General features: G+C 40.3%; 1 protein-coding gene and 1 pseudogene across 3 annotated transcripts in view; one reads left to right on the forward strand and one right to left on the reverse strand.

Moving 5' to 3' along the window:
* The window catches only part of Ctcf (CCCTC-binding factor), a 41,478-nt gene that overhangs the window by 13,271 nt on the left and 2,369 nt on the right, over positions 1 to 25,838 (forward strand). The window contains exons 3-11 of one of the 3 annotated variants that reach the window (XM_027405839.2): positions 10,329 to 11,118; positions 11,478 to 11,648; positions 15,061 to 15,194; positions 18,913 to 19,033; positions 20,284 to 20,433; positions 21,310 to 21,470; positions 22,414 to 22,596; positions 23,207 to 23,342; positions 25,322 to 25,504. In XM_027405839.2, the coding sequence (XP_027261640.1) occupies positions 10,338 to 11,118; positions 11,478 to 11,648; positions 15,061 to 15,194; positions 18,913 to 19,033; positions 20,284 to 20,433; positions 21,310 to 21,470; positions 22,414 to 22,596; positions 23,207 to 23,342; positions 25,322 to 25,504 (2,020 nt within the window). In that variant the 5' untranslated portion in view covers positions 10,329 to 10,337. The remainder of the gene's footprint in view (positions 1 to 10,328; positions 11,119 to 11,477; positions 11,649 to 15,060; positions 15,195 to 18,912; positions 19,034 to 20,283; positions 20,434 to 21,309; positions 21,471 to 22,413; positions 22,597 to 23,206; positions 23,343 to 25,321; positions 25,505 to 25,838) is intronic. The other 2 variants (XM_027405840.2, XM_035442642.1) reach the window with 2 other exon arrangements.
* LOC113834701 lies at positions 2,649 to 2,748 on the reverse strand (annotated as a pseudogene).

Below are 25,838 nucleotides of genomic sequence, written 5' to 3' on the forward strand. Positions count from 1 at the left end.
TATTGCTTGTGCCCTCTTTTCTTGCAACTTTTGTCCCACTTGTGTCATTAAATTGCTAGGGAGCTACTAAAACTTTAAGCATCAGTTATCTTTTTGACTAAAGGAGTATTTTTGTGTCTGTGTGTCTGTCTCCATGTGGGTATGTGCTCATGAATATAGAGGTATGTTTTGAAGTCAGAAGTGTTGTACCTGGATTCCCCTGGAACTAAGTTTTTAGGAGGTTGTAAGCACCATTTTGGGTGCTGGGAACTAAACATGGATTTTCTGCAATAGCAATATGTCCTTTTTAAACACTGAGTCATCTCTTTAGCACCTCTTAAAGCTTCTTAAGATAGGGTCTTATATAGATAGTTTAGGCTAACATCAAAATCAGTGTGTGTGACCAAGGATTTTTTGTTTTGTTTTGTTTTCAAAACAGGATTTCTCTGTATTGCTTTGAAGCCTGTCCTGGTATTCACTCTGTAGACCAGGCTGGCCTTGAACTCACAGAGATCCACCTGCCTCTGCCTCTGCCTCTGCCTCTGCCTCTGCCTCTGCCTCTGCCTCTGCCTCTGCCTCTGCCTCTGCCTCTGCCTCTGCCTCTGCCTCTGCCTCCTGAATGCTGGGATTAAAGACATGTGCCATCACCTCCTGGCTCCAAGGATGTTTTTTAATGGTCCTCCTTTGTCTACAGTGTTAATAATATGGTTTATGTCATAACACTTGGCTGCTTAAACTTTTTGTTTGGTTTTGTCTTTGTTTGTTTCCAAGACAGGGTTCCCCTATGTAGACCTGGCCATCCTAGAACTCACTCTGTAGACCAGGCTGGCCTCAAACTCAGAGATCTACCTGCCTCTGCCTCCCAAGTGCTGGGATTAAAGGCATGTGCCACTGCCTAGCTCTGTTTATTTATTTAGATTTTGTTTTATGTATATGGGTGTTTTCCCTGCATTGGTGTCTGTGTGCCACATTTCATAATTATACCCACAGAGGGCAGGAGAGAGCATTGGATCCCTTGGAACCAGAGTTACAGGTGGTTGTGAGCTACCATGTGGTTGCTGGAACCATGTGCTTTAGCCAATCCCTTAAAATTTTTCTTTTTTTAATATACTTACTATGTAACCCTGACTGTTTTGTAATGTGATATGTACACGAAACTGTCCTTAAACTCAGAGAGATCCTCCTGCCTCTGCCTTCTGAGTGCTATTTAGTGTTTGTTTATTTAGAAACTGGTGTGGTGGCACACACTTGTAATTCTAGTACTTTTTGGAGACTGAGGTAGAAGATTTATTATCAGACACAGTGTGGTGTCTCTTTAGAAAAAAAGGGGGGGTTGTTTGTCATGGAGCAGGCAGGCTTATCTCTCAGTTTTAAGGCCAGCCTGGGCCACAAAGCAAGTTTTAGGGCTATTTCATCAAGAAAACCCTATAAAACCCTGTCCTGAAAAAGACAAAAAAGGAATACTGGACCATATCATATGGATCACAAGTGTAACTCCAGTCCCTGGAAATCAAACACCTCTTCCACACACACATACACAATTAAAAATAAGTATATTTTTTTTAATATCTGGAAAATAAATTGGATTGCACACATGTAATCCAAGCTGGCAGGAGGCAAGAAGATTCCAAAAGTTTCAAGCCTGATCTACATAGTTAGTTGCAAACCAAAGTATTTACCTTGTTCTCTGCCTTCTGTTGATCTGTGATAGTTCATATTGACCTTTGTTGGAGACCTTCATATTAGACTTTCATAATTGTTGCTTTAAAATTTTTCTTTAAAGCTATTAGAAACCTGGGCTACTCTTCCCTCTCCTGTTTTTGAAATAGGTTCGCTTGTAGCCTCAGACTGATCTTGAGCTCTGATCATTGTGCCTCTTATCTCCTAAGTGCTGAGGTTGTAGGCATGAGCCGCTTTGCATGGTTTATGTAGTGCTGAGAATCAAGTCCAGTGTTTAGTGTATACTAAACTTGAGGCCTCCTCAGTTTTGAGACGAGGTCTCACCAGGTAGCCCCAGTTGATCTAGAGCAGGCTAGCTTCAGACTCATCTATGTGAGCTCTGGGATTACCTGGGGCTTTTTTGGTCTATGTCTGGTTTGCTACCACAGGCTTGTAATCTGAGCTATTTAGGAAGCTAAGGCAGAAGAATCATAAGTTCAAGTCAATCTACAGGAGTATATTTTACAAACAAAACCAAAACTTATTGTTCAATATACTACTGGTTTCAGTGACAGATAATTGCTAAATACCCTAACTTGTCTCCTAGAGATATGAAGACTGTCTTGTTAACCCCTCTCCCCTTGGTAGGTAGGCAGACACTTTGTCACTGGGCATTATTTTATTTCCAGTCCCATTTATTTGTTCATGTAGGACTTTTGAGACATGATTTTATAAAGCTCAGATTGACTTCCAGCTCTGTAGCCCATGACAGTCTTAAATTCCTGATCTTCCTGCCCCTATCATCTAAGTGCTTACATCAGCACATAAACCTTATTTCCTACATTACATATTCCTGGCTAGTCTGGAACTCACTATGTAATAGACCAGGATGACTTTACAAATTTTCAATAATGCTCCTATCTCTCCCTTTCAAGTACAATTATAGGCATGTACCATGAAACTTAGGTTGTTTTTTTGTTGTTTTTGTTTTTGTCTTTTGTTTTTTGTTTTTAAATATGGAATGCTTCTCGAATTTGTATGTCATCCTTGTGCAGGGACCATGCTAATCTTCTCTGTATCGTTCCAATTTTAGTGCTGAATCGAGCACAGGTTTTGATTTTTGTTCATAGCATCTCTGTGTAGTACTGGCTCTTCTGGAACTCATTGATCTGCCTGTGTCTGTCTCCTGAGTGCTGGGATTAAAGGGATATGACACCATATCCAGTCCAACCCAGTTTTAGTATCTTATTATCAGTAACATTATTTGAAGTACAATAAGTGTTTTCTCCAAATGACTAAATGATGCAGTGATTAATATGACATGCTTATCTGAGTAGTTTCCTCTAGGAGTAGTTGAATGCACTTACTGTATTATCCTAAATGATAATACATTAATAAAATTTATGTAGTCAAAAATTGGGGATTGCACATTTGATGCCAGCCTGATCTGCTAGCAATTCCAAAGTCAGCCTGAGTCACATAGTCTTTGTGTCTAAAAATAGGAGGGAAGAAAGAAAGAAAGGTTGTGAGTAGTGCAATGAAGAAAATAAATTCATGTTGTTAGGCTTTCACTTAGCGTATAGTATTTTGTTTTTCCATTTTCTCTTCCTACAATTGCCTTGTGCAAGAAACCAGTTATATTTCATATGACAGTGACACTAATATGTGGGTATCTGTTATTTACCTAACATTGTTTTGTCTCCATTGCTTTAGAGACTACAGAAATAAGACATAATTTCTTCCTTTAAAATTAATGATTTGTGCCAGGCGTGGCCTTTAATCCCAGCACTTGGGAGGCAGAGGCAGGCAGATCTCTGTGAGTTCAAAGCCAGTCTGGTCTCCAGAGTGAGTTCCAGGACAGGCTCCAAAGCAATACAGAGAAACCCTGTCTCGAAAAAACAAAACAAAAACAAAAAGCTAAAATTAATGGTTTGAGGGATGATGCAGATGTAGTAAAGCAAAATAAAGTCAGTCTGCGCCAGTTGAGGTTGAAAAGATTTTGATATTGGAGTTGTTTTGAGCTAGAAGAGAACAAGACAGAAGACACTGGTGTAGAGATGCCTAGCAGGGAACACTCAAGGATGAGGTTAAATGAATAGCAAGGATGGGAACAAACAGTACAAACTGGGAGCTAAGCCAGTGTCTGAACTTGATTCAGTAAGCATCAACCATTATGAAATTTTTTCTATTAGATTTCTATTATGTGTATTAGATACAATCTTGGTGTATAGCCCAGTTTGGCATCAAATTTAAGATCTTGTCTCATCCTCTTGAGTGTTGTGAGTATAGGCTGAACCATCATACTCAGCTGTTTGTGTTTTAAGAGATCTGTGTTGCCCAGGCTGCCTTCAAACTCCTGAGCTCATGTAGTCTTCAGGTATTTAGGACTAAAACTCATCATGAGTATTTGAGCCTCATTTTACAAAGTATATAATCAGTTACTAAAATGATCTACAAGTTTTAGCCAAAGAGGTCATTTCTTTTTTTCATGTGACCCATCCTTTACATATATGCACCTATGTGTGCAAGTGCATGTAGAGGTCAGTGTTGTTTGTCTTTTGACTTTTTGAGTCAGGGTCTCTCAATGAACCTTGAACTCACTAATTTAACTATATTGACTGGCATACAGGCCCTAGAGAGAGATCTTCTTGCCTCTCTGCCTTCACAGTACTGAGATGATAGGGCTGTGCTTCTACTGGCTTTTTGAATAGATTCTGGGAATTAGACTCAGATCCTTGTGCTTGTGTGATGAACACAAGCTACATTCCCAGCTTGTTTTGTTTGTTACTTTGCTTTTGCAGTAATAGAGATCAAACCTTGGACATCAGACATACTAGGTTCTCAGCTATATCTCCCAATTCGAGTTTTGTTTTGGGGTTTTTGTTTGTTTTGTGTTTTGAGACAAGGTTTCCTGGAACTCTGTGTAGGCCAGGCTGGCCTCTAACTCAGAGATCTGTGTACCTATGCCTTCCGAGTGCTGGGATTAAAGCTTGAGCTACCACCACCCAACTGGTTTCTTTCTTTTTAATTTTATGTGTATTAATGTTTTATCATGGGAAGTGTCAGGTCCCCTGAAACTGGATTTAGACAGTTGTGAGCGGCCTTGTGGGTCCTGGGAGTTGCACCCAGGTCCTCTGCAAGAGTTCTTAACCCCAGCTGGTTTCTTTTAAAAAAAAAAATTTAATCTGTTGTGTGTGTGCCTGAGTGTATGTACATGTACAACATGTGTGCTGCAGTCCTGTTACTTTAAAGAGCTCTTAAATCTCTCATTTCTGTATTTGATCAGTCACCAAGTCTTATAGAAACCTAGGAATTTATTAGAAAAGTCACTTTTATAGGGGGATCTTTAAGGTTTTCTATTAGAAATTTTAGGTAATTAAAAGGCATGTTCAAGCTCTAGGGGTGGTGGCACACATCTTTAATCCCAACGCTCAGAAGGCAGAGGCAGGTAGATATCTTGATTTTGAGGCCAGTCTGGTCTACGGATGAATTTCAAGACAGCTGGGGCTACACAGAGAAACCCTGTCTTGGGGGGGGGTGTAATTTGAAAATAAACATGAGATGCACATTTTTTTCTTCTTCTTCAAATTGGCCATTGATGGGTCTGATGCATGAGGGGGATACTCTGAAGAGAAGGGGAATTGGCTTCAGAGGGTTTCAGAGTAATGTCAGTGTTATTAGAGTAGCAGATAAAAGCTTGTTTCCCTCTCCCTATTAACCCTCTTTGAAAACTTTACCCCAAAGAAACAGTCCTCTAGCAGAGGACCCAGCATCATTACTCATATGACCATGGCAACTCTTGTAAGGAAAACATTTAATTGGGACTTACACCTTCAGAGACTTAGTCCATTATTGTCATGGTGGGAAGCTTGGCAACATGATGGCGGATATGGTTCGAACATCTAAAACCTCAAAGCCCATTCCCAACAAGGCCACACCTACTCTAATTCAGCTACTTCCAATGGGCATCATTTTCATTCAAATCACCATGTGTATTTAACAAATTGGTAACAAATTGATCAAGATATAACCAGCTAAAAACAGTAACAAGATCAGTTAGATCACAAAATGAAAAAAAAAGTTTTAAAAAACTAGAGAGATAGCAGATTGGTGAAGAGCACAGGCAGCTCTTACAGTGGCTCTGAGTTTGATTTCCAGCACTCACATGGTGGCTCACAACTGTTTGTAACAGGAGTTCTGACACTTTCTAGTCTGTGCCAGCACATGGTACACAGGCCACATGCAGGCAAAATACCCATACACAGAAAATAAAAGTAATTTGAAAAATAATTTACAGCAAAAGAAAAAAAAAGAATCTTTTCTGAATAAGAGCTTTTCTAAGTAAGCGTTAACTCCAGATAAAATTTTACTCATGTTTCCTTTAGTATAAGCCAAGGGCATAATACCAGAAAATCTCAGCAGAAGCAGTTTTGTGGGGGAATAAGACTTGGTGGCTCATTTTTGTCCAGTTTATAGATGATCTGGCTTAAGTCTGGGATAAAGCCTAGGATAGAATATTGAATTCCACAGGGTGGCCAAGTCAGATAAGCACAGGAAAGCCCCCTTTGGATTTACCCATTAACTGTCATTGCTGGCCTCAGAGTAATTCCGTGGTGTTCTAAGGAATGGAAGCCAAACTGCTGAACTAAAAGGTAGAAGAGGATTGGAAACAGGTGTGGAATTGAGCATACAAAAAATACATGACAAAAACTACACACAGTAAAATAGTTTAAGATGGGACATATTTGGACAGCATAGAGCTGACAGAAAAGCCAAGAGAAGAGAAGGATAAAGGGGACTGATCTGGCAGGCTGCTTGAGGTGGGGGGGTCATGACAGAATTCTGGGGTCTCAGAGTTGGGTCTCTGTATCCACTCTGAATAAGTCAGGAAAATATTTGGGAACCAAGTCTTCTTCTAAGCCCTTGTCTAGATCTTGCTTGCTTAATCTGAAGGAAGCTTCTCCTACCTCTTCTCACCAGAAGTTGCTGGGATGCTAATTTATTTCACTTTTCTACCATGATGATAGAAGATACAACAAAGATCTGTTCTGAGAGTATTATTTTAGTGATAGGAATATCACTGGGTGGTAGAGAGCTTCTCATAGGTACAATGCCCTGGATTCGATTCCAAGTACTGTCTTAAAAGAAAAACAAAACAAAACCCCTAAGGAACAATGTATCATTTTATAGTGATACTGCCGTCCCCAGAATAAAACTGTTGTACTAAATAAATTTTTCTTGGTTAGTGATAAATTGAACACTACAGTCTTCCTTTCTTTATTCTCTATTCAGCGCCTTTGAGTCTAGAAAGTAGTGGTCTGTGTGGAGAGATAGCCTTTAGGCTCTGAAACAGATTACAGATACAGGTTTGAAACTGTGGACAAGATTTGAAAGTCTGTGGCTACAGAACCTTGATATGCTCCAAGACGCTGAAGGAAGAGCTCTCAGAGACCCAGGGAAAAGATCCAGGACAGGAAGCAGCTAAAGAAAGAAAGAAGTGTAGTGTCAAGGAAAAGAAGAAATGTTTTAAACTCTTTTTTAGTAGAATCATTCCACAAAAGAGGTTTCATAAAGTCTAGGAAGGTATGATGGGTACAAGCAAGAGGGGAGAGATTTAAATAACCAGGAATTAAGTATTTGAAAGGAGGGGGTGAATTAGAACTGTTAACACAGGCAAGACAGCTAGGAGTGTGGTCATTCCCCCTGGGATTACTTAGCTAGCCTACTGGGTTAGTTATTGATTCAGAGGGGGAATTCACTTCTGCCGCAAGCTAGTCTGCGTGAGGAATCCACTGCTCGAGGAGATGCACTGAGATTTCTAAGTAGTGTCAGAGAGATTGGTTGCTTTTATGTGATGTTTCTCTGTAAAAATAGAAGCTGTTTAAGACTTGAGTAGATTCTGACATCCATGGCTGTAAGTCCTCTGTGTTCTTTTGATGAGTACTGTCAGCTCAACTCCTTGGTAGTACAATTGTTTTCATTTTGTATTCCTTTATACCAGTTATTTTTCTACCTGGGCACAATTCATTGACCTCTTTTAGATTGATTTTTCTTCTTCTTAATGCAATGTTTAATGTTTTCAGATTCACAGCAGAGACAGTTTATTTTTCGGGGTGCTTCAAATTATATGCTACAAACTTCCAAGGGTTGGGGGGGTAGGGTGGAGATGAGCTTGTAGAAGAAAAGCTTTCTTCTTACGGGTTTATTATATTTTATTTTAATAAACGGGGTGTCATGTAGCCCAGGTTGGCCTCAATTCACTGTAACCAAGACTTACCATGAACTCTTGATCTCTTCTCCACCTTCCAAGTGGTAGGATTACATGTGTGCTACCACCATACAGACTCCTCCTTCAGATTTTTACTGGAGATATTTAAATAGTCTGGGATGATGTAGTGACTCTCTGCAGGGCTACCATTAAACATTTACCACGTGGGAATTATTATCTCTTTAATGCTATCTGTAACATAAATAGAGCCTTTTCTCTGTTCCTTGACTCTAAGCATTTGTGTTACTACTCTTGTTTGCTGGGATGTTAACTTGGGAGCTTACATGATCTGGAAAACTCTTCAGGGGAAAAAAAGAGAGAGGCAGAGCTGGTAGAGCTGGGCATGGTGGCACTCACTCCTAATCCCAGCACTCAGGAGGCAGAGGTTGGCAGATCTCTATGACCCCCAGGCTAACCTGGTCTACCTAACAAGTCTAGGCCAGTAAGACCTATATAGTGTAATCCCAGTACCTTGGAAGCTAAAACAGAAATAGGCTAGCCTCCCTACAGAGTAACACCTTATCTGAAATAAACCAAAAAGGAAGAGAAATGGCTTAATGTTAAGTGGTAGATCCTGATAAAAGGATTAAAGTTTGTGTTTTAGTAAAAACCAAAATTATCCTAATGGCCAGGCCTTGGTGGGTCACACCTTTAATCCCAGCACTTGGGAGGCAGAGTCAGGTGGGTCTCCATGAGTTTGAGGCCAGCCTGGTCTACAGAGCAAGTGCCAGGGTAGGCTCTAAAGCTACACAGAGAAAAACCCTGTCTCGAGGGAAAAAAAAAATTTAACCTAATGTTGTTGGTCCTCAGACATACTTTGAGCAACAAGGGTATAAAGTTGTCTAATAGTGACTTCTATCCAGTGTTGCTGTTGAGAATTTAAGAGACTAATCTTTCACAATCAAAAACACTAGATTGTCCTCTCTCATTATGTAGTTGAGGATGGTCTTTGACTTTAACAGTACTGTTTTTATAGGTATGCAACACAATTCTCAGTTTTATTTGGTGCTGGAATTTAAAACAAGGTTTGAGAAAGAGACAGAGTGTGTGTGAGTGTGCAGACGAGAGCGCTTGATTGCTTTCCACCTTATTTTTTGAGACAAGAGTCTCTCACTGAACCTGGAAGTTAGATCTGTTTGGTTTGACTAGCCAGTGACCCCTGGGATCCTCCTGTCTCTGCCTCCCCAGCAATGTGATTACAGGTACACATTGCATGCCCAACTTTCATGTGGGTGTTTGGAATCAAATTCATGAGCCATCTCTCTAGCCCCACATAATAAAGCTTATTATGACAGAGTAGAATTTGTTGTTGGGTGGTGGTGGCACATGCCTTTAATCACAGCACTGGGATTAAAGTCGTGCACCACCACTGCCCAGTTTGATTAATTTTTAATTGGCAGAAAAAATAAATATATGTGTAGTGTATAGCATTTGAATTGTGTTGAGGATACATTAAATTAAAATGATTAACATGTATTACCTCACTTAATTGTGGTAAGAGCACTTAAGTAGTTAATTAACTATTTTCTGTATGTTGTACAATAGCTATCTTGAACTTCCTTCCGACTGAAATTTATTTTTTTAATAATGTGCCCCAGATGTGTAAGTTTTAAACTAGCTTTACCGATATTTTTTTAATATAATTAAATGTCCATACTTGGAAGTTTCTAGTGTCCAATGTCTCTTTGTTGTTTGTGATTGGTTCTCGTTGTGTGGCCCAAGTTAGTCTGAAACTTCTTCCTCTAGCCTCAACTCTGAGTGTGCAAGTGCTAGTTTTATAGTCGAGATACCTAGCTCTGGCAAGTTTTTGTGGTAGAAGATTGACTTGTGCTCTATGAGCTCACCTGATGCCATTAATGACATCCCATCCCAGTAATAACTAAAAATTAGTCCTATAGCTTGCCAACTAGAGGCTAAGTTCCCTTGGGTTGAAAACTTGAGCCTTTTGGTTGTTGCTTCAATTTTCCCATTTTGTTCTGTTGAGAATTTATTTTAATAAGAAACGAGAATGGCGAGGCCAGTCTGGTCTACAGAGAGAGCAAGTTCCAGGACAACCTCCAAAGCCACACAGAGAAACCCTGTCTCAAAACAACCAAAAAGAAAAAAAAAAGAAAAAGAAAAGAAACAAAAATTAATAGTGTATTGTTTCTCTTAGTATTTTAACACCCACTGTTACCAGTTTTCTGTACATTGGGAGTATGATCTAGAGTCTTGATCAGTTTCAGATTTTTGTTTCAATTGACAAGATTTATAATGGTGGTGGTAGATTTTTTTTTTCCATCAGAGAGGCAGATATCTGTTGAACAACCATTAATGGATGCCTAATTCATTCACCTAGGAGTTTTTAGTTTAAAATGTATGTATATGCTTTTATTTAAGCAAACCTTACTTAAATAACAATTTGTGTTCTGCCTTAATAAAGGAAGGGGAAATGGAAGGTGAGGCAGTTGAAGCCATTGTGGAGGAGTCTGAAACTTTCATTAAAGGAAAGGAGAGAAAGACTTACCAGAGACGTCGGGAAGGGGGCCAGGAAGAAGACGCTTGCCACTTGCCCCAGAACCAGACAGATGGGGGTGAGGTGGTCCAGGATGTCAACAGCAGTGTACAGATGGTAATGATGGAACAGCTGGATCCAACCCTTCTTCAAATGAAGACTGAAGTAATGGAGGGTACAGTGGCTCCTGAAGCAGAGGCTGCAGTGGACGATACCCAGATCATAACCTTGCAGGTTGTAAATATGGAGGAACAGCCCATTAACATAGGAGAGCTTCAGCTTGTTCAAGTACCTGTTCCTGTGACTGTACCTGTTGCTACTACTTCAGTAGAAGAACTTCAGGGGGCTTATGAGAATGAAGTATCTAAAGAGGGCCTTGCAGAAAGTGAACCGATGATATGTCACACCTTACCTTTGCCTGAAGGGTTTCAGGTGGTGAAAGTGGGGGCCAATGGAGAAGTGGAGACACTAGAGCAGGGGGAGCTTCCTCCTCAGGAAGACCCAAGCTGGCAAAAAGACCCAGACTATCAGCCACCAGCCAAAAAATCAAAGAAAACAAAAAAGAGCAAACTACGTTACACGGAGGAGGGCAAAGATGTGGATGTGTCTGTCTATGATTTTGAAGAAGAACAGCAGGAAGGTCTGCTGTCTGAGGTTAATGCTGAGAAAGTGGTTGGTAACATGAAGCCTCCAAAGCCAACAAAAATTAAAAAAAAAGGTAAAATGACTTTATCTGTAATGGTCTTCTAAAACCATTTGGGGATAAAGGATGCAACAGCCTATGTACAAAGTTATTTTGTTAAAGTAAATGCTTCCCCCCCCCCCTTTAAACATCCAGTGGGTGCCTGGACTTTTAGATTAGTACAAAAGAAGGGTTTCATTTGTGTTTTTACATATTGAATACTGGTTTGTTTTGGTTTGGTTTTGTAAGTAATAAAGAAGAATCTACTAATGCTGTGACTTAATTTCTACTTAGATTGACATGGATTATAAAAGGTTAGTAGGATATAATTGTAATTTGGTATTAATATAAACACTGAGCCACTATAACAAGTACATGTTTTGTTTTGCATATAGGTGTAAAGAAGACATTCCAGTGTGAGCTTTGCAGTTACACGTGTCCGAGGCGTTCAAATTTGGATCGTCACATGAAAAGCCACACTGATGAGAGACCACATAAGTGCCATCTCTGTGGCAGAGCATTCAGAACAGTAACCCTCCTGAGGAATCACCTTAATACACATACAGGTGCTGGATATGAATGTGGGGCCACAGCAGATCAAAGGTTTAAAGCATGGTTCTTAAACTATCCAGGATTACTGCAGGAGGAAATGGAAGAATACTGTTTTTGTTCATCCTTATAGTATCTGTGGGTTTTACTTGACATAATTCAGGAAGACTTTTTATCATTGTGTTGGTGATGATTTAACAGTGGCAAGAAATTATAACCTAGCCAAGAGGTGGTGGCACACCCCTTTAATCCCAGCACTTGGGAGGCAGAGGCAGGCAGATCTCTGTGTGTTTGAGGCCAGCCTGGTCTTCAAAGAGAGTTCCAGAACAGTCTCCAAACCTACAGAGAAACCCTGTCTCCAAAAACAAAAAAAAAAAAGAAATTACACCCTAAAGTCCACATCAATCAGTGAGAAAGAATGCTAAAAATAGGAGTAAATCCTACCTATGTTGAAACTTTGGTTTTCTTTTTGTTTCTAGTTGCTTTAGCTCAGAGCAGGCAAGTTATTCACAACTTACAGATAGAAAAGTATAAAGATCATCTGGAAATTAATTTATCTGTTCAAGTATAATATGCTAGTCAGTTGTTTTTTTTTTTTTTTTTTTAGTTTTTTTTTTAGTTTTTCGAGGCAGGGTTTCTCTGTAGCTTTGGAGCCTATCCTGGCACTCAATCTGGAAACCAGGCTGGCCTCAAACTCACAGAGATCTGCCTTCCTCTGCCTCCCAAGTGAGTGCTGGGATTAAAAGGCGTGCGCCACCAACACCTGGCTTGGTGTTCATTATTCTGATAGTAACTTCATGTTGAGTATGGCCAGATTCTAGTGAAGTGACTACATACTAGACCTCTCTTAGATTCTTATGCTGGCAAGCTTTTGTCAACTTGACACAAACTGTAGAGTTACCTGAGAAGAGAAAGTGCCTTCATTAAGATTGGCCTTATGCTACCATGTGGGGCCTTCTCTTAATTATTCAAATGGTAGGGCTCAGCTCATTGTGGGTGGTACCACACCTAGGCCAGGTGACCATAGGGTATATAAGAAAGCAGGCTGAGCAAACCAGAGGGAGCAATCCGGTAAGCATTTCCTGCCTTGACTTCCTATGCAATGGAATGTTACCTGAGAGTTGTAAACTGAAATGAACCCTTGCTTCCTCAAGTTGATTTTGGTCATAGTGTTTTATCATAGCAGTAGAAACCCTAACTAAGACAAGTCTTTTCTGGAGGCTTTATCTTTTAGCCTAAGTACTTGGTTGTAAGTTCTCACCCAATTTTTCATGGAGAGTAGTTTTTTGGGGTTATTTTTCCCATATTCTAAACTTCATTCAGAGTAGGTATTCCTCTGTCTTTTAAATGGTGACTTGGTTTTAATTTGATACATTAGTTGTCAGATAAATTGGTCAGTTGTCTTGCTTTATAAATCAGATAAATCAGACAATTACTGGATTGTCTGTTGTTTCACAAGTAGTATGCTATATATTGGGATATTCTTTGCTATCATCTGTTCATGTTACAGCACACATTTACACATAAATACTTTGAAGAAACTGTATTATCCTTTGATAGGATTTGTCAATGTATATGTACATTGACAAGAGTATTTCTGTCTTGCACTGTACTTCAGGTTTAAAAAGTTCATTTTGAGCTGGGCGTTGGTGGTGTACGCCTTTAGTCCCAGCACTCGGGAGGCAGAGGCAGGCGGATCTCTGTGAGTTCGAGACCGCCTAGTCTACAAGAGCTAGTTCCAGGAAAACCTCCAAAGCCACAGAGAAACCCTGTCTTGAAAAACCAAAAAATAAAAAAAATAAAAAATAAAAAGTTCATGCTGTGGTTATCCAGAACCGAGTTAGTAAAACTTACTCATCCAGTTAACCAAGACTGCAAAAGTCAAATGAATACATGCCACATCATGGTGAAACATAAACTTTTCATTTTCTAAATGTGCTTATATTGCATTCTAGGGGGTATTCTTTGGATTGTTTGATTTAGATAGACTTCTCTACATAACCCTGGCTTTGAATTGACAGATCCATGAGAGTCTGCCTCTAGTGCTGGGATTAAAGGCATACATACGCACCATGCCCAGCTTCTAGGGGGTGGTCTTGCCTACAAAGTTGTAGCAAATGAAAAATGACTTGGTGAACATGGACCTTGAGCAGAAGAACATAGGTAGTCATATATAGTACAGTCTGTTGGACATCCTTGCTCCACAACAGTTGTCATACTGGTTTCTGTTAGAGACAGCTCTTTTCTTTCCTCAATAACACTAAGTACAAAACAAAAGTTATTATTTTGATTACCTTGTTCTGAGATGAATGCTGCTTTCCTTCTATTGGTAACTTCTATTTTCTGTGCCACCAGATTATATATACTTCATACAGTTCCTTCACTCTCAGCTCAGTAGTACTGAAGAAGCAAATTTATTGATGAAATAAGCATTCCTTTCAATTTCTCAGTTACTGTTATTTTCCAGTGACATACTTCATCTTTTTAGAAAGTCAGTTTTGTAGAGTTGGGCATGGTGTTTTGGGACTGTAAACCTAAGCATTTAGGAGGCTGGAGCAGTAAGTAGGATTAAGAGTTCAAGGCCAGAGCTGGAGAGATGGCTCAGTAGTTAAAAGCACTGACTGCTGCTCTTCCAGAGGTCCTGAGTTCAATTCCCAGCAACCACATGGTGGCTCACAACCACCTTGAATGAGATCTGATGCTCTCTGCTGGCATGCAGACAGAAGACTGTATACCTAATAAATAAATCTTTAAAAAAAGAGTTCAAGGCCTGGGTTATAAAATTATGTATTGAGACCCCATCTTTAAAAGAGAAAGAAAGAACAAAGAAAATCATTTTGGCAGGTGTCTGGTCTAGTACTTGGCATTGTGATTTTTTTTTTCCTAAATACATTCTTTTTTTTTTCCCCTTTTCATTTTTCAAGTTAAGATTTGTCTGTATGGCCCTGGCTATTCTGGAGTTCACTCTGTAGACCAGGCTGGCCTCCAACTCAGAGATCCATATGCCTCTGCCTCCAAAGTGCTGGCATTGAAGGCGTGCACCGTCACTGCCTGGCTAGGAAGGATTTTTCTATTCAATAAAATAGCAGAAACTAGGGCTGGAGAGATGGCTCAGAGGTTAAAAGCACTGACTGCTCTTCAGAGTTCAATTCCCAGCAACCACATGGTGGCTCACAGCCATCCACTATGAGATCTGGTGCCATCTTCTGGTGTGCAGATAGACATGGAAGCAGAATGTTTTATACATAATAAATAAAATCTTAAAAAAAAAATAGTAGAAACTAAAGTTTAGCATGTGTCCTCACATGCTACAGGCTAATGCTAAAAATTCATTCAGGCCTTCCTGTAGCTTGTACAGCTTATGCAACAGCTTTGAGTCACACATTGAACCCTGTCATTTACTGTGCCCTTAATTCTTTCTTCCTTTAGGTACTCGTCCTCACAAGTGCCCAGACTGCGACATGGCCTTTGTGACCAGTGGAGAATTGGTGCGGCATCGTCGTTATAAACACACCCACGAGAAGCCATTTAAGTGTTCCATGTGTGACTATGCCAGTGTAGAAGTGAGTGTCTAGTTTTTTTTTTTTTCTTTTGTTTTTTTTTTTTTTCTTTTTTTTAAAGAAGCTGTTTTGGATATGTTAGCATTACCACGGTTTTTTTTTTTTTTAAGATTTTATTTATTTATTATGTATACAACATTCTGCTTCCATGTATATCTGCACACCAGAAGAGGGCACCAAATCTCATAACAGATGGTTGTGAGCCACCATGTGGTTGCTGGGAATTGAACTCAGAACCTGGAAGAGCAGTCGGTGCTCTTAACCTCTGAGCCATCTCTCCAGCCCCCTTTTTTCTTTTTTTTTTTTTTTTTTTTGAGAAAGAGATTTCTTAGACTTTTTTTGTGTGTGTATATAAGAATACCAATTTCAGCTACACAGAGAAACCCTGTCTCGAAAAACCAAAAAAAAAAAGAATGAATGAATACCAATTTTAGGGCTAGGTATGTTAGTATACTTCTTCAATCCAAGCACTTGGGAGGCAGAGGCAGGTAGATTAAGGACAGCCTGGTCTACGTAGTGAGAACCAGGACAGCCAGGGTTATATAGAGAGACCCTATGTCAAAAAACAAAAAATTCCATATATTAGTACAAGAAAATGCTCTTATGCATTGAAGAAATAACTACTCATTTAAAAATGGAAGATTTGGTGTGTATCCCTTTAATTCTAGCATTGGGTAGCTGAGAATTATGAGTTTGGCATTACTTGGACTGGGTATTGAGTTTGAAGCATACTGGAATATAGTTAAGACTCTGTTTTAATAATTGCAATGATGGAAGGTTTGAGGTTGGAGCTATAGATCAGTGGTACAGTGCTTGCCAAGCCCCAGCATTCATGAGGCTCTGAATTTGATTCCCATCACTTAGAGAAAAAAGGAAGGTAGGAACCATTATTGACTTCATTATTTGAGTCTACCCTACTACTCAAACTGGATAAGGATGCTACCAAAATGGGGGGGATGGTGTGCAACCAAATCTAGTATTATATTGAAAAAAATAAGTTGTTGTTAAGTATATCCAAAACAAGACTATTTCAGTAGTCTGTATTTCTTTATAGGTAGCTGGAAAAGGGACAATAAAATTCAATTCTCATCACTGTGTGAAGTCCTAACAAGACTAGGGAAAAGCCAGAGTAAATCCATGTTAATTAACTCTGAATCACTGAAGTGATCCATCATGCCTGTAATTCCAGCACTGAGGAGGTTAAGGGGAGGTAGATTACTGCAAGTTTTAAGCTAGTCTTGGGTATAGATTGAGACCCTCTCTTAAAAAAAAATCTAGGATCTTTATTACAGCTTATTGAAGAAAATAAGTATGATATATATTATAAGAAGACAAAATTATTGTTTTTAATTATTTGACACAGGGTCAATATAGACCAGGCTGGTCTGTAACTCAAGAGAAATCTTCCTGCCCCTGCCTCCTGAGTGTCGGGATTAAAGGCCTATTCCTCCATACCCAGCTGTTTGGGCTTTTGTTTGTTATTCTTTCCTTTTTTTTTTTTTTTTTTTTTAATATTATTATTACTGGGAGTCGGGCATTCCTGCCACTCAATCAGTTTTTTTCCTTCAACCATGTGGATCTTGAAGATAAAACTCAGGTCACCAACAAGTGCATTTACCCACTGGATCGTTTTTTGCTAATCCCTCAAAATGTTATCTCTTACAAATCAAATTCTTTTTCCTTTTTTTTCTTTTTTTTTCTTTTTTTTGTTTTTTTTTTTGTTTGTTTGTTTGTTTGTTTTTTGGTTTTTCGAGACAGGGTTTCTCTGTGTAGCTTTTGGAGCCTATCCTGGTACTCGCTCTGGAGACCAGGCTGGCCTTGAGATCCTCCTGCCTCTGCTCCCTGAGTGCTGGGATTAAAAACGTGCACCACCAACGCCCAGCACAAATTCTTTTTTTAAACCTTAGAGAATATCAACTAGTATTAACTGAAGACCTTAGAATAGGGAGAATTCAGTGGAGAGAGACCAGATAAAGAAGTATACAAAAGTAAAAAATTCTGTGCATGAACCATTGGTTGAACACACTGCAACATGTTATGCCAGTGTACAAGTTGTGTATCCCTTATCAGTGATGCTTGTCATGAAAGGTGCTTCAAGCATTTCCCCAGGCTTTGTGGGGGTTTTTGTGGTTGGCAGGGGGTTAAGATTTATTTTTTTTTCTAACTATATATGTATGTGTATGTGGTGATTTGGTACACAGGAGTGCTGGGGCCAGAAGAAGTTTGGATCCCTTGTAGCTGGAGTTACAGAGTTTTGGTTGTGAGTTGCTATGAACTTAGTGTGGGTCCTTAGAAGAGTGGTACACACTCTAAACTACTGAGCTGTCTCTCCAGCCCCCCGCCCCCTTGTTTTGGAGTTTAGACTATTTGCATAAATGTACTGACATCTTGGCAAAGGGACTGAAGTCTAAGCATAAGATTGTGCACACAAACTGGAGATAATTTTATGTAGTTACTTACAGTGTACCTGTATTTTTACTGTGACCCATCACATGAAATCAGTGTTGGATTTGCTAATTGCTGCTTGTCAATTCTTAATTTGGGGGACTTGGTGTGGATGTAGTTCAGTGGTAGAGTACCAGACCCTGTGTTCAGTCCTCAGCACTGTTTAAAAAGAGAAGTAATAATAGTTTCAGACCTCTGAGCATTTTTTAATTTACTTTCAATTGGGAATAGTAAGAATAGTAAGAACTATGAAACTTTGAGGTGCTTCTAATTCTGGTAGTGGTGAAATGACTTAAGCTAAGTTACAAAAAAAAAAAAAAAACTGTTTCTGTGATATCTTTAGAAGAGGTTACAAATTTTTTTCAGAGGGCATGAATAAATAAAGATTCAATGTGACTCAAATTTTACCATCAGAATAAAATGTGAGTGACGAGTTAAGAAAAATTTGAAATTTAACGAGAGTTGTGTGCTGTTGAATATTGTGAGAGTATGTGTAATCAGGTGGGGGTTTTAAGGTGAGTGTTAGAACATCACCTAGCATGTAAGAAGCCATGGGTATGGCAGCTAGAGGCGGAGAAAGAGATGAAGCAATTCAGCTAAGACAGTTACTTGACCATTGAGCAAATGTGAAAATTTAATGTGTAATTCTCATGGGTGTGGAAGGGTTTTCTCTTAAAATCAGAAAACTTTTTCTAAAAAATTCAGATAGACATTAATTATGAATGCTCAAAGTGCTTCTTAGAGTCAAATTTGAAACTCATAATTTGATGTAGGGTGTTTACCGAGAGACAGAAAGCATGGCCAATGGCAAGGAAGAGAAGTGAAAGACTCTTGGATCTCAGCCTGTCTAGGAAATACTAATGTATTAATGAGAGGAAAGAGGGTGAGGGATAAGAGAGCACTTGTCTAATACAAATCCCTGTGTTCAATCTTCAGGACCACCGCGGGGGGGGGGGGGGGGGGGGGGGGGGGGGGGGGAGGACACGACACAGTTATGAAGTAAAAACTATATAGTATACCATGTGTACCTTATATCCCAACTCAATTATGAGTGAAGACAATTTTGCCTGATCTATGTCCTACCTGTTTATCCCCTTCTAGTTGGGTTGTAATATTGCTGAGGTACAGCAAAGGCTACAATGAAGAAACACTATCTTTTAGAGTTTTCTAACTTTAGTACCCCAAAACTAAGAATTTTGTGCCTAAACCATATAGAGTTCATATTACAGTCCATGTTAACAGAAGTATAAGAGGTTCGGTTGCTTTCATGTTTCAGGTCAGCAAATTAAAACGACACATCCGCTCTCATACTGGAGAGCGCCCGTTCCAGTGCAGTTTGTGCAGTTATGCCAGCAGGGACACATACAAGCTGAAAAGGCACATGAGAACCCATTCAGGTAGGACTCCTCCTGTCTCGGTACTATGAGCTGCTCCTCAGTGATCCTGTAAACTGCCACATGCACCCAGGGCTTGACTGAAGGGAAGGAAGGCTGTTAAGAAAAGCTCTGGTACTGGGTGGTGACGGTGCTCGCCTTTAAACCCAGCACTTGGGAGGCAGAGGCAGGTGATCTCTGAGTTCTAGGCCATCCTGGTGTACAGAGTGTGTTCCAGGACAGCTAGGATTGTTACACAGAGAAAATATCAAAAAGAGCCAGGTGGTGGTGGTACACACCTTTAATCCCAACACTCGGGAGGCAGAGGCAGGCAGATCTCTGTGAGTTTGAGGCCAGCCTGGTCTACAGAGCTAGTTTAAGGATAACCAGGGCTACACAGAGAAACCCTGTCTGTAAAGACAAAAAAGGACTCAGAAAGGATGGTTCTAAAAATATACCGGAGAATAATTTTATTCAATTTGTGTCTTTTTATAACTTAAAATGGTTCTTTTAATGAAGATATCAAATGAAATTAAAATCTAGTATTTAAACATATAAGCTGGGTGTGGTGGCATACACTTTTAATCCCAGCAAAGGCAGGCAGATATTTTATATGAATTGAGGACAGCTTGGTCTACATGGCAAATTCCAGACTAGCCAGGGCTACATAGTGAGTCCTTGTCTCAAAAAGTAAAATATGCCTGGATAGATTATCTAACCTAATTGACTCTGCCTGAGTACTATCATTTTGAAAACAGAAAATCTTATGCTAAGTATGATAGCACAAGCCTATAATCTTCACACTCGGGCTGAGGGGATCTCTAGTGCCAGAGACAGTTCTAGGCTACAAGACAAGACCCTGCTTCTAAAAATTTATATTATAGCGCCCTCCCCCCCAGGTAAGCTTTGCCATAAGAACTGTGATCCTGCTGGGCCTTGGTGGCGCATGCCTTTAATCCCAGCACTTGGGAGGCAGAGGCCAGCCTGGTCTAAAAATCAAGTTCCAGGACAGGCTCCAAAACAATACAGAGAAACCCTGTCGGGGCAGGGGAGGGGGGATGGGACTGTGATCATAAAATGGAAGGCTATGTATGTAGAGAGCTGAGTAGAGCAAATGTATAGGGTTTGCTAATTCTGAACAGTTACACCTTCCTTACCTTAAGTAAGGCCTTAGATTCTGTGTGGCCTAACATATATGTCTGCCACTCAGCTACTCACCACCTAAGCCGTAATATTTATTCATTTAATGTGTTCATTCTGTATTTCCTTTTAAGGGGAAAAACCATATGAATGTTATATTTGTCATGCTCGGTTTACCCAGAGTGGTACCATGAAGATGCACATTTTACAGAAGCACACAGAAAATGTGGCCAAATTTCATTGTCCCCACTGTGACACTGTCATAGCCCGAAAAAGTGATTTGGGTAAGTAGATTTACTAGAGGCAAATAAAGAACTAATGAAAATAAAAGTATAAAGACTTCACCTTAAACTCAAACTTTTGTGTCTGTGAACAGTTTACTAATTAATGAAATCATTGCTTAGCTCCCTCCCCCCAATATCTTCTCTCTATTGGAGTCTCACTACAAGATAATATATCCTGAATATAGATTACACATAAGTTAAATGGGAACCAGTATACCCGTAATAGTAGCTTTCATCCCCTAAATGTTCAGAAAGTAACATATGTTTCAGATTAAGGTCAGTTTCCTTCTGGTTTTTAAGAGTATTTATACATTCTCTCAGTAATGGGAGTACTTTACTGGTTTGGTGGTAACTATTCTTGTATATAGATAAGCCAGAATTACACAGAGGGAGAATTCATCTGTAGGAATGTAACCATGCTTACACATAGGATCATCTTGAGTTCTCTTTCTGTGTGTTAATGTCATTGTTTCAAATTCAGTGTAGTTCTAAAATGACTTATACTCCCCTGCCAGAATAAACACAGCTTTCCCTCTTTCCACCATTCTCATCTCTGTAAATGGCTGTGCCATTTGGTGTCATCTGCAGCATCCACTTTTCTCTTTGTCAGTTAATTCCTATTGATCTCCCTTCCTGGCCTCCATGTCTAATATCGTCCTCTTTGTTCAGGTTTCCATCTTCCACCCACTGGTCTCTCCACCTGTTGTTATTGGTGGATTAGAGATAGGGAAGGGAGGTAGGGACTGAGCCCAGGGTCTCACACCTGCTATGCAAGTGTTTTACTTCTGATCTCATGTTCTTAGGCTGTGGAGCAAGTTTTTGAAATATTAATTTGTGTTTGTACAAGTTCAAATTGGCTTTATATTTTATTTACAGGTGTCCACTTGCGAAAGCAGCATTCCTATATTGAGCAGGGCAAAAAATGTCGCTACTGTGATGCTGTGTTTCATGAGCGCTATGCTCTCATCCAGCATCAAAAATCACATAAAAACGAGAAGCGCTTCAAGTGTGACCAGTGTGATTATGCTTGTAGACAGGTAGGTGCTATCTTAGAAAGCATTGGTATTCTGTCCATGTAAGGTACTATCAAAAGGCTTAGCCTATCTAGTTTTGTTGTAGTTAGTTGGTTGGTTGTTTGGTGTGTGTGTGTGTGTGTGTGTGTGTGTGTGTGTGTGTGTGTGTGTGTGTGTGTGTGTGTGTGTGTGTGTGTTGTTTCTGGAGGGTGGGGGCATTGTTTTGTTTTTATTTGTTTGTTTGTTTGTTTTTTTCAAGACAGGCTTTCTCTGTGTCCTGGAACTTGCTTTGTAGACCAAGCTGGCCTCGAGTTTACAGAAATCTACCTGCCTCTGCCTCCTGAGTGCTGGGATTAAAGCCCTTCCTGCAGATGAGTATAAGGAATACTACCAAAATCAGAGATGCTATTCTTTGTCACTTAGTTGGATCTGTGTCTCCATTTAATGCACTTTGCATCACAGTTGATATCTTAAGGCACACCATCAGCTTCTTTCTTGAAAAGGGGATATGTGGCTAAGTTGCTAGTAATATCCCCAATATTGTAAAATGTTTAAAACTTTTATGTAGGTGCTTTTTGCTGGGTGTGGTGGCACTCATCTATAATCTCAGCACTTGGGAGAGTCAGGAGACAATTAAAGTTATTCTTCACTACATTGTGAATTAGAATCCAGCCTGGACTACATGAGACCATGTCTGGGGAAAAAACAAACCAAATATCTCCATGGATATTAAGTCTAAGACTTGAGAAGGAAAAGAAATCTAGCCCTGTAATGTCTCTTCAAGGGAAGTTAGAAAAGCAGCCAAACAGGTGAGCAGCATTTAGGGCAGCAGTTCTGCATCCCTGTGAATAGGCTGTCACCATTATGACAAATGGTGTTAACTCCTTGAAGATGAAAGGCCTATGGCAGCTGGAGTAGCAGCTCTGTGACCATCTGAGGCCTTTCTGACAAGCAGTTCTGTTTTCAGGAGAGGCACATGATCATGCACAAGCGCACTCACACGGGCGAGAAGCCTTATGCCTGCAGTCACTGCGACAAGACCTTCCGCCAGAAACAGCTCCTTGACATGCACTTCAAGCGTTATCACGACCCCAACTTTGTCCCTGCAGCCTTTGTCTGTTCCAAGTGTGGGAAAACATTCACTCGCCGGGTAAGGATCAGTTTTCCCATTGTGGTTCTTAATAACACGTTCTTGATCTGCCATTCCAGAATGCTGTTTTTGCCACTATAGTTATAAATGTAGAGATGCTTTGCCATTTGGAAAGAGTTATTCATCCCTATCCCAAGCTCTTCTGCCTTCTATTGGTAGGGACTGCAATATATTTGAGTAGGCTAGTGATTAAAAGGCATTTCCTTGGGTAGATTGAAATCTGCATTCCATTTTATCCCTAGCTAGTTTGAGTCTCCTTTCTGTGTTGTTTAGCCAAGTAAGGACTGGCCAGCTGACTGACAATGCCCCTTCCCCCACCAATGACTATAAGCACTAAGCCACTAAGCTTTCCCCTATCCCCAGGGGCCCAGCCTTATCTTCTGACAGATGCTTCCTTCACTCCCTTCCTCTCTCAGTCTCTTTCCCCTTCTCTTAATTGCTCCAGATGCTGTCCCATCTCCCCTCAATGGGGGAGGAGGAGTATGTTCAATATAGTTATCAGTCCTTTGGGACTTTATGGATTCCTTAAAGTTTGTTTTTATTTAATTAAAGTTCCAGCCTGAACTTAGCTCTTTTAGTAGTGTGAAACAAGGTTTGTTCCTTTTGTCAGAATACAATGGCAAGACATGCTGATAATTGTGCTGGTCCAGATGGTGTGGAAGGGGAAAATGGAGGAGAGACTAAAAAGAGCAAACGAGGAAGAAAAAGAAAGATGCGTTCTAAAAAAGAAGACTCCTCTGACAGTGGTAAGTGGATCATTTGTTGACTCGGTTAGAGGTGACACATTTGGAGACCCAGTTCCCAGAAAATAAGTGTAGGATATAGAGGCAAGAAGATCACTCTTCTTTTATGCTTGTAGTCTTTGTAAAGCCAGGCATGGTGGTATGTTCCTCTGGAGTTGGAAGCAGGAAGATAGAACAGGGGTTCAATGCCAGCAAATTCAGGCTAGCCCTGGCATTAAGGATATCAGATAAACCCCAGAAGTTACAAGTGTTGACAGTAACTATGAGCTTGTTGCAGAGCTTTCTGCTGTCATAGACCCTATCCCATGCCTTTTCCTGCCACTGTTTTGTTCCTGTTCTGTCTCTGAAGAAATTATTGATGGCCCCAGTAGAGTTCTGCAGTTCTTCTTTTGTCTTGCATTACTCGTTTCTTTCAGGGCCTTAAGGTAGTGTTTCTTTTTCCTTCTTCCTAAATGTTGGAAAATGTCCTACTGCTAGCAAAGTTCTCTCAACCATCTGCAGAGATTGACCAGCAGTTTCTGTTACTTTTAAGAATTTTCCAGGCTGGGCGTTGGTGGCACACACCTTTAATCCCAGCACTTGGGAGGCAGAGGCAGGGGAATCTCTGTGAGTTCAAGTCCAGGCTGGTCTACAGAGTTCCTGGACAGCCAAGGCTACACAAATAACACCTCTTAACTAAAATAATCAAGGCCTAATAAAGAAGCCTAATAAAAGGAACTTTTTATGTTCTGATGAACAATATAAATACAGGCTGTATTTATATAAACTAGCCCAGGGTGGCCTCAAACTCTCAGGTCTCTTGCCTCAGAATCTTGAGTACGGACTTGTGTCTGTCTCATTCTTTATTCCTCAAACCACTGTTCAATGGTTTGAGGTCCTATAGATACTACTCAAGGAAATGGAGGGGAGCTGTCTGTCAAGTCAGTACACCGAATAAGAGATCTGAGACTTCACAGCCTTATCTGACTCCTTATCTGTATTCTCTTTAGTAATTCACTCTCTTTAATTTAATGCTTTCAAAGGCTGGGATTATTCTAGAAAAAAAGAGCCTTGTATTGCATCAACAGTTTTGTATTTCCTTCTCAAATAGGTGGGCATGTACTCACACATACTGTCCAGTCAGAGACGAGCATCTCCGTCTCCCCTGCTTCAACTTCAGCTCAGTCTCCTGCTTTATCCTGTATAATAAGAGGAATGTGTGTTTTATTTCCTCAAGCACCGTTTTGTAGTTTGTCACATAACTGATAAGAGATGAAAATGGTTCTATGGTTTTAAGCTTGGGGTTTTTTTGGGGGGCGGGTGTTTTTGTTTTACAATTTTTCACGACAGGGTTTCTCTTGTAACCCTGGCTCTCCCTGAACTCCTTATGTAGACCAAGCTGGCCTCTAACTCAAGAGATCTGTCTTCCTTTGCCTCTTGAGTGCCACCACACCTGACATAAACTCAGTATTCTTGGGCTGGAGAGATGGCTCAGCGGTTAAGAGCACTGACTGTTCTTCCAGAGGTCCTGAGTTCAATTCCCAGCAACCACATGGTGGCTCACAACCACCTTGAATGAGATCTAGTGCCCTCTGCTGGCATGCAGGCAGAAGACTGTATATGTAATAAATAAAATGTTTAAAACAAAACAAAACCTCAGTATTCTTACACTAAAGCTAAAAGGGAAAAGTAATGGGCACCCCATGTGAAATGTCAAAGTAAGGCATAGTTGAAATATATAATTTGAATACTTCTTCACAGGACCAGTTTACCTAATCAATGCTGATAGCAAAATTTTGGTAAAAGCCCTTTTTTGTTCGGTTTTGGTTTTGGGGGGTGGAGTGGACACAGGGTTTCTTTACGTAGCCATGGCTGGCCTTGAACTCAGAATCTGCCTGCCTCTACCTCCCAAGTGCTAGAAGTATAGACTGTTTTCAGAACATTTGTCTGCTGTCTCTTTCACCACTCTGCTTGACCCACCACCTGTGCCTTGATTTCTTGAGAAGAAAACGCTGAGCCAGATCTGGATGACAATGAGGAGGAGGAGGAGCCTGCTGTAGAAATTGAACCTGAGCCAGAGCCTCAGCCTCAGCCTCAGCCTCAGCCTGTGGCCCCAGCCCCACCACCTGCCAAGAAGAGGAGAGGACGACCTCCTGGAAGAACCAACCAGCCCAAACAGAACCAGCGTAAGTTGCCTGCCTTGGCTCAGTTGGCATCATCTCTCTCATTTGAGGAAGCCAGATTGGTCTGTGTTCTTGTGAAGATGGGAACTAAGCCATGAAAACAAGTGAAGGTCACATTGGCAACAGACTCTCAGGAAGCTTTTTTATTTTTTTTAAAGAAGTTTTCTCTAAAAGCCTGTTATATTCCTACAGAAAAAGTCCAGAGTAGGCTGGGTGATGGTGCACACCTTTAATCCTAGCACTTGGGAGGCAGAGGCAGGTGGATCTCTGAGTTCCAGGACAGCCAGGGCTACACAGAGAAACCCTGTCTCAGAAAAAAAAAAAAAAAAAAAAAAAT

This window comes from Cricetulus griseus, chromosome 3, assembly GCF_003668045.3.
Source record: "Cricetulus griseus strain 17A/GY chromosome 3, alternate assembly CriGri-PICRH-1.0, whole genome shotgun sequence".
NCBI lineage: Eukaryota > Metazoa > Chordata > Mammalia > Rodentia > Cricetidae > Cricetulus > Cricetulus griseus.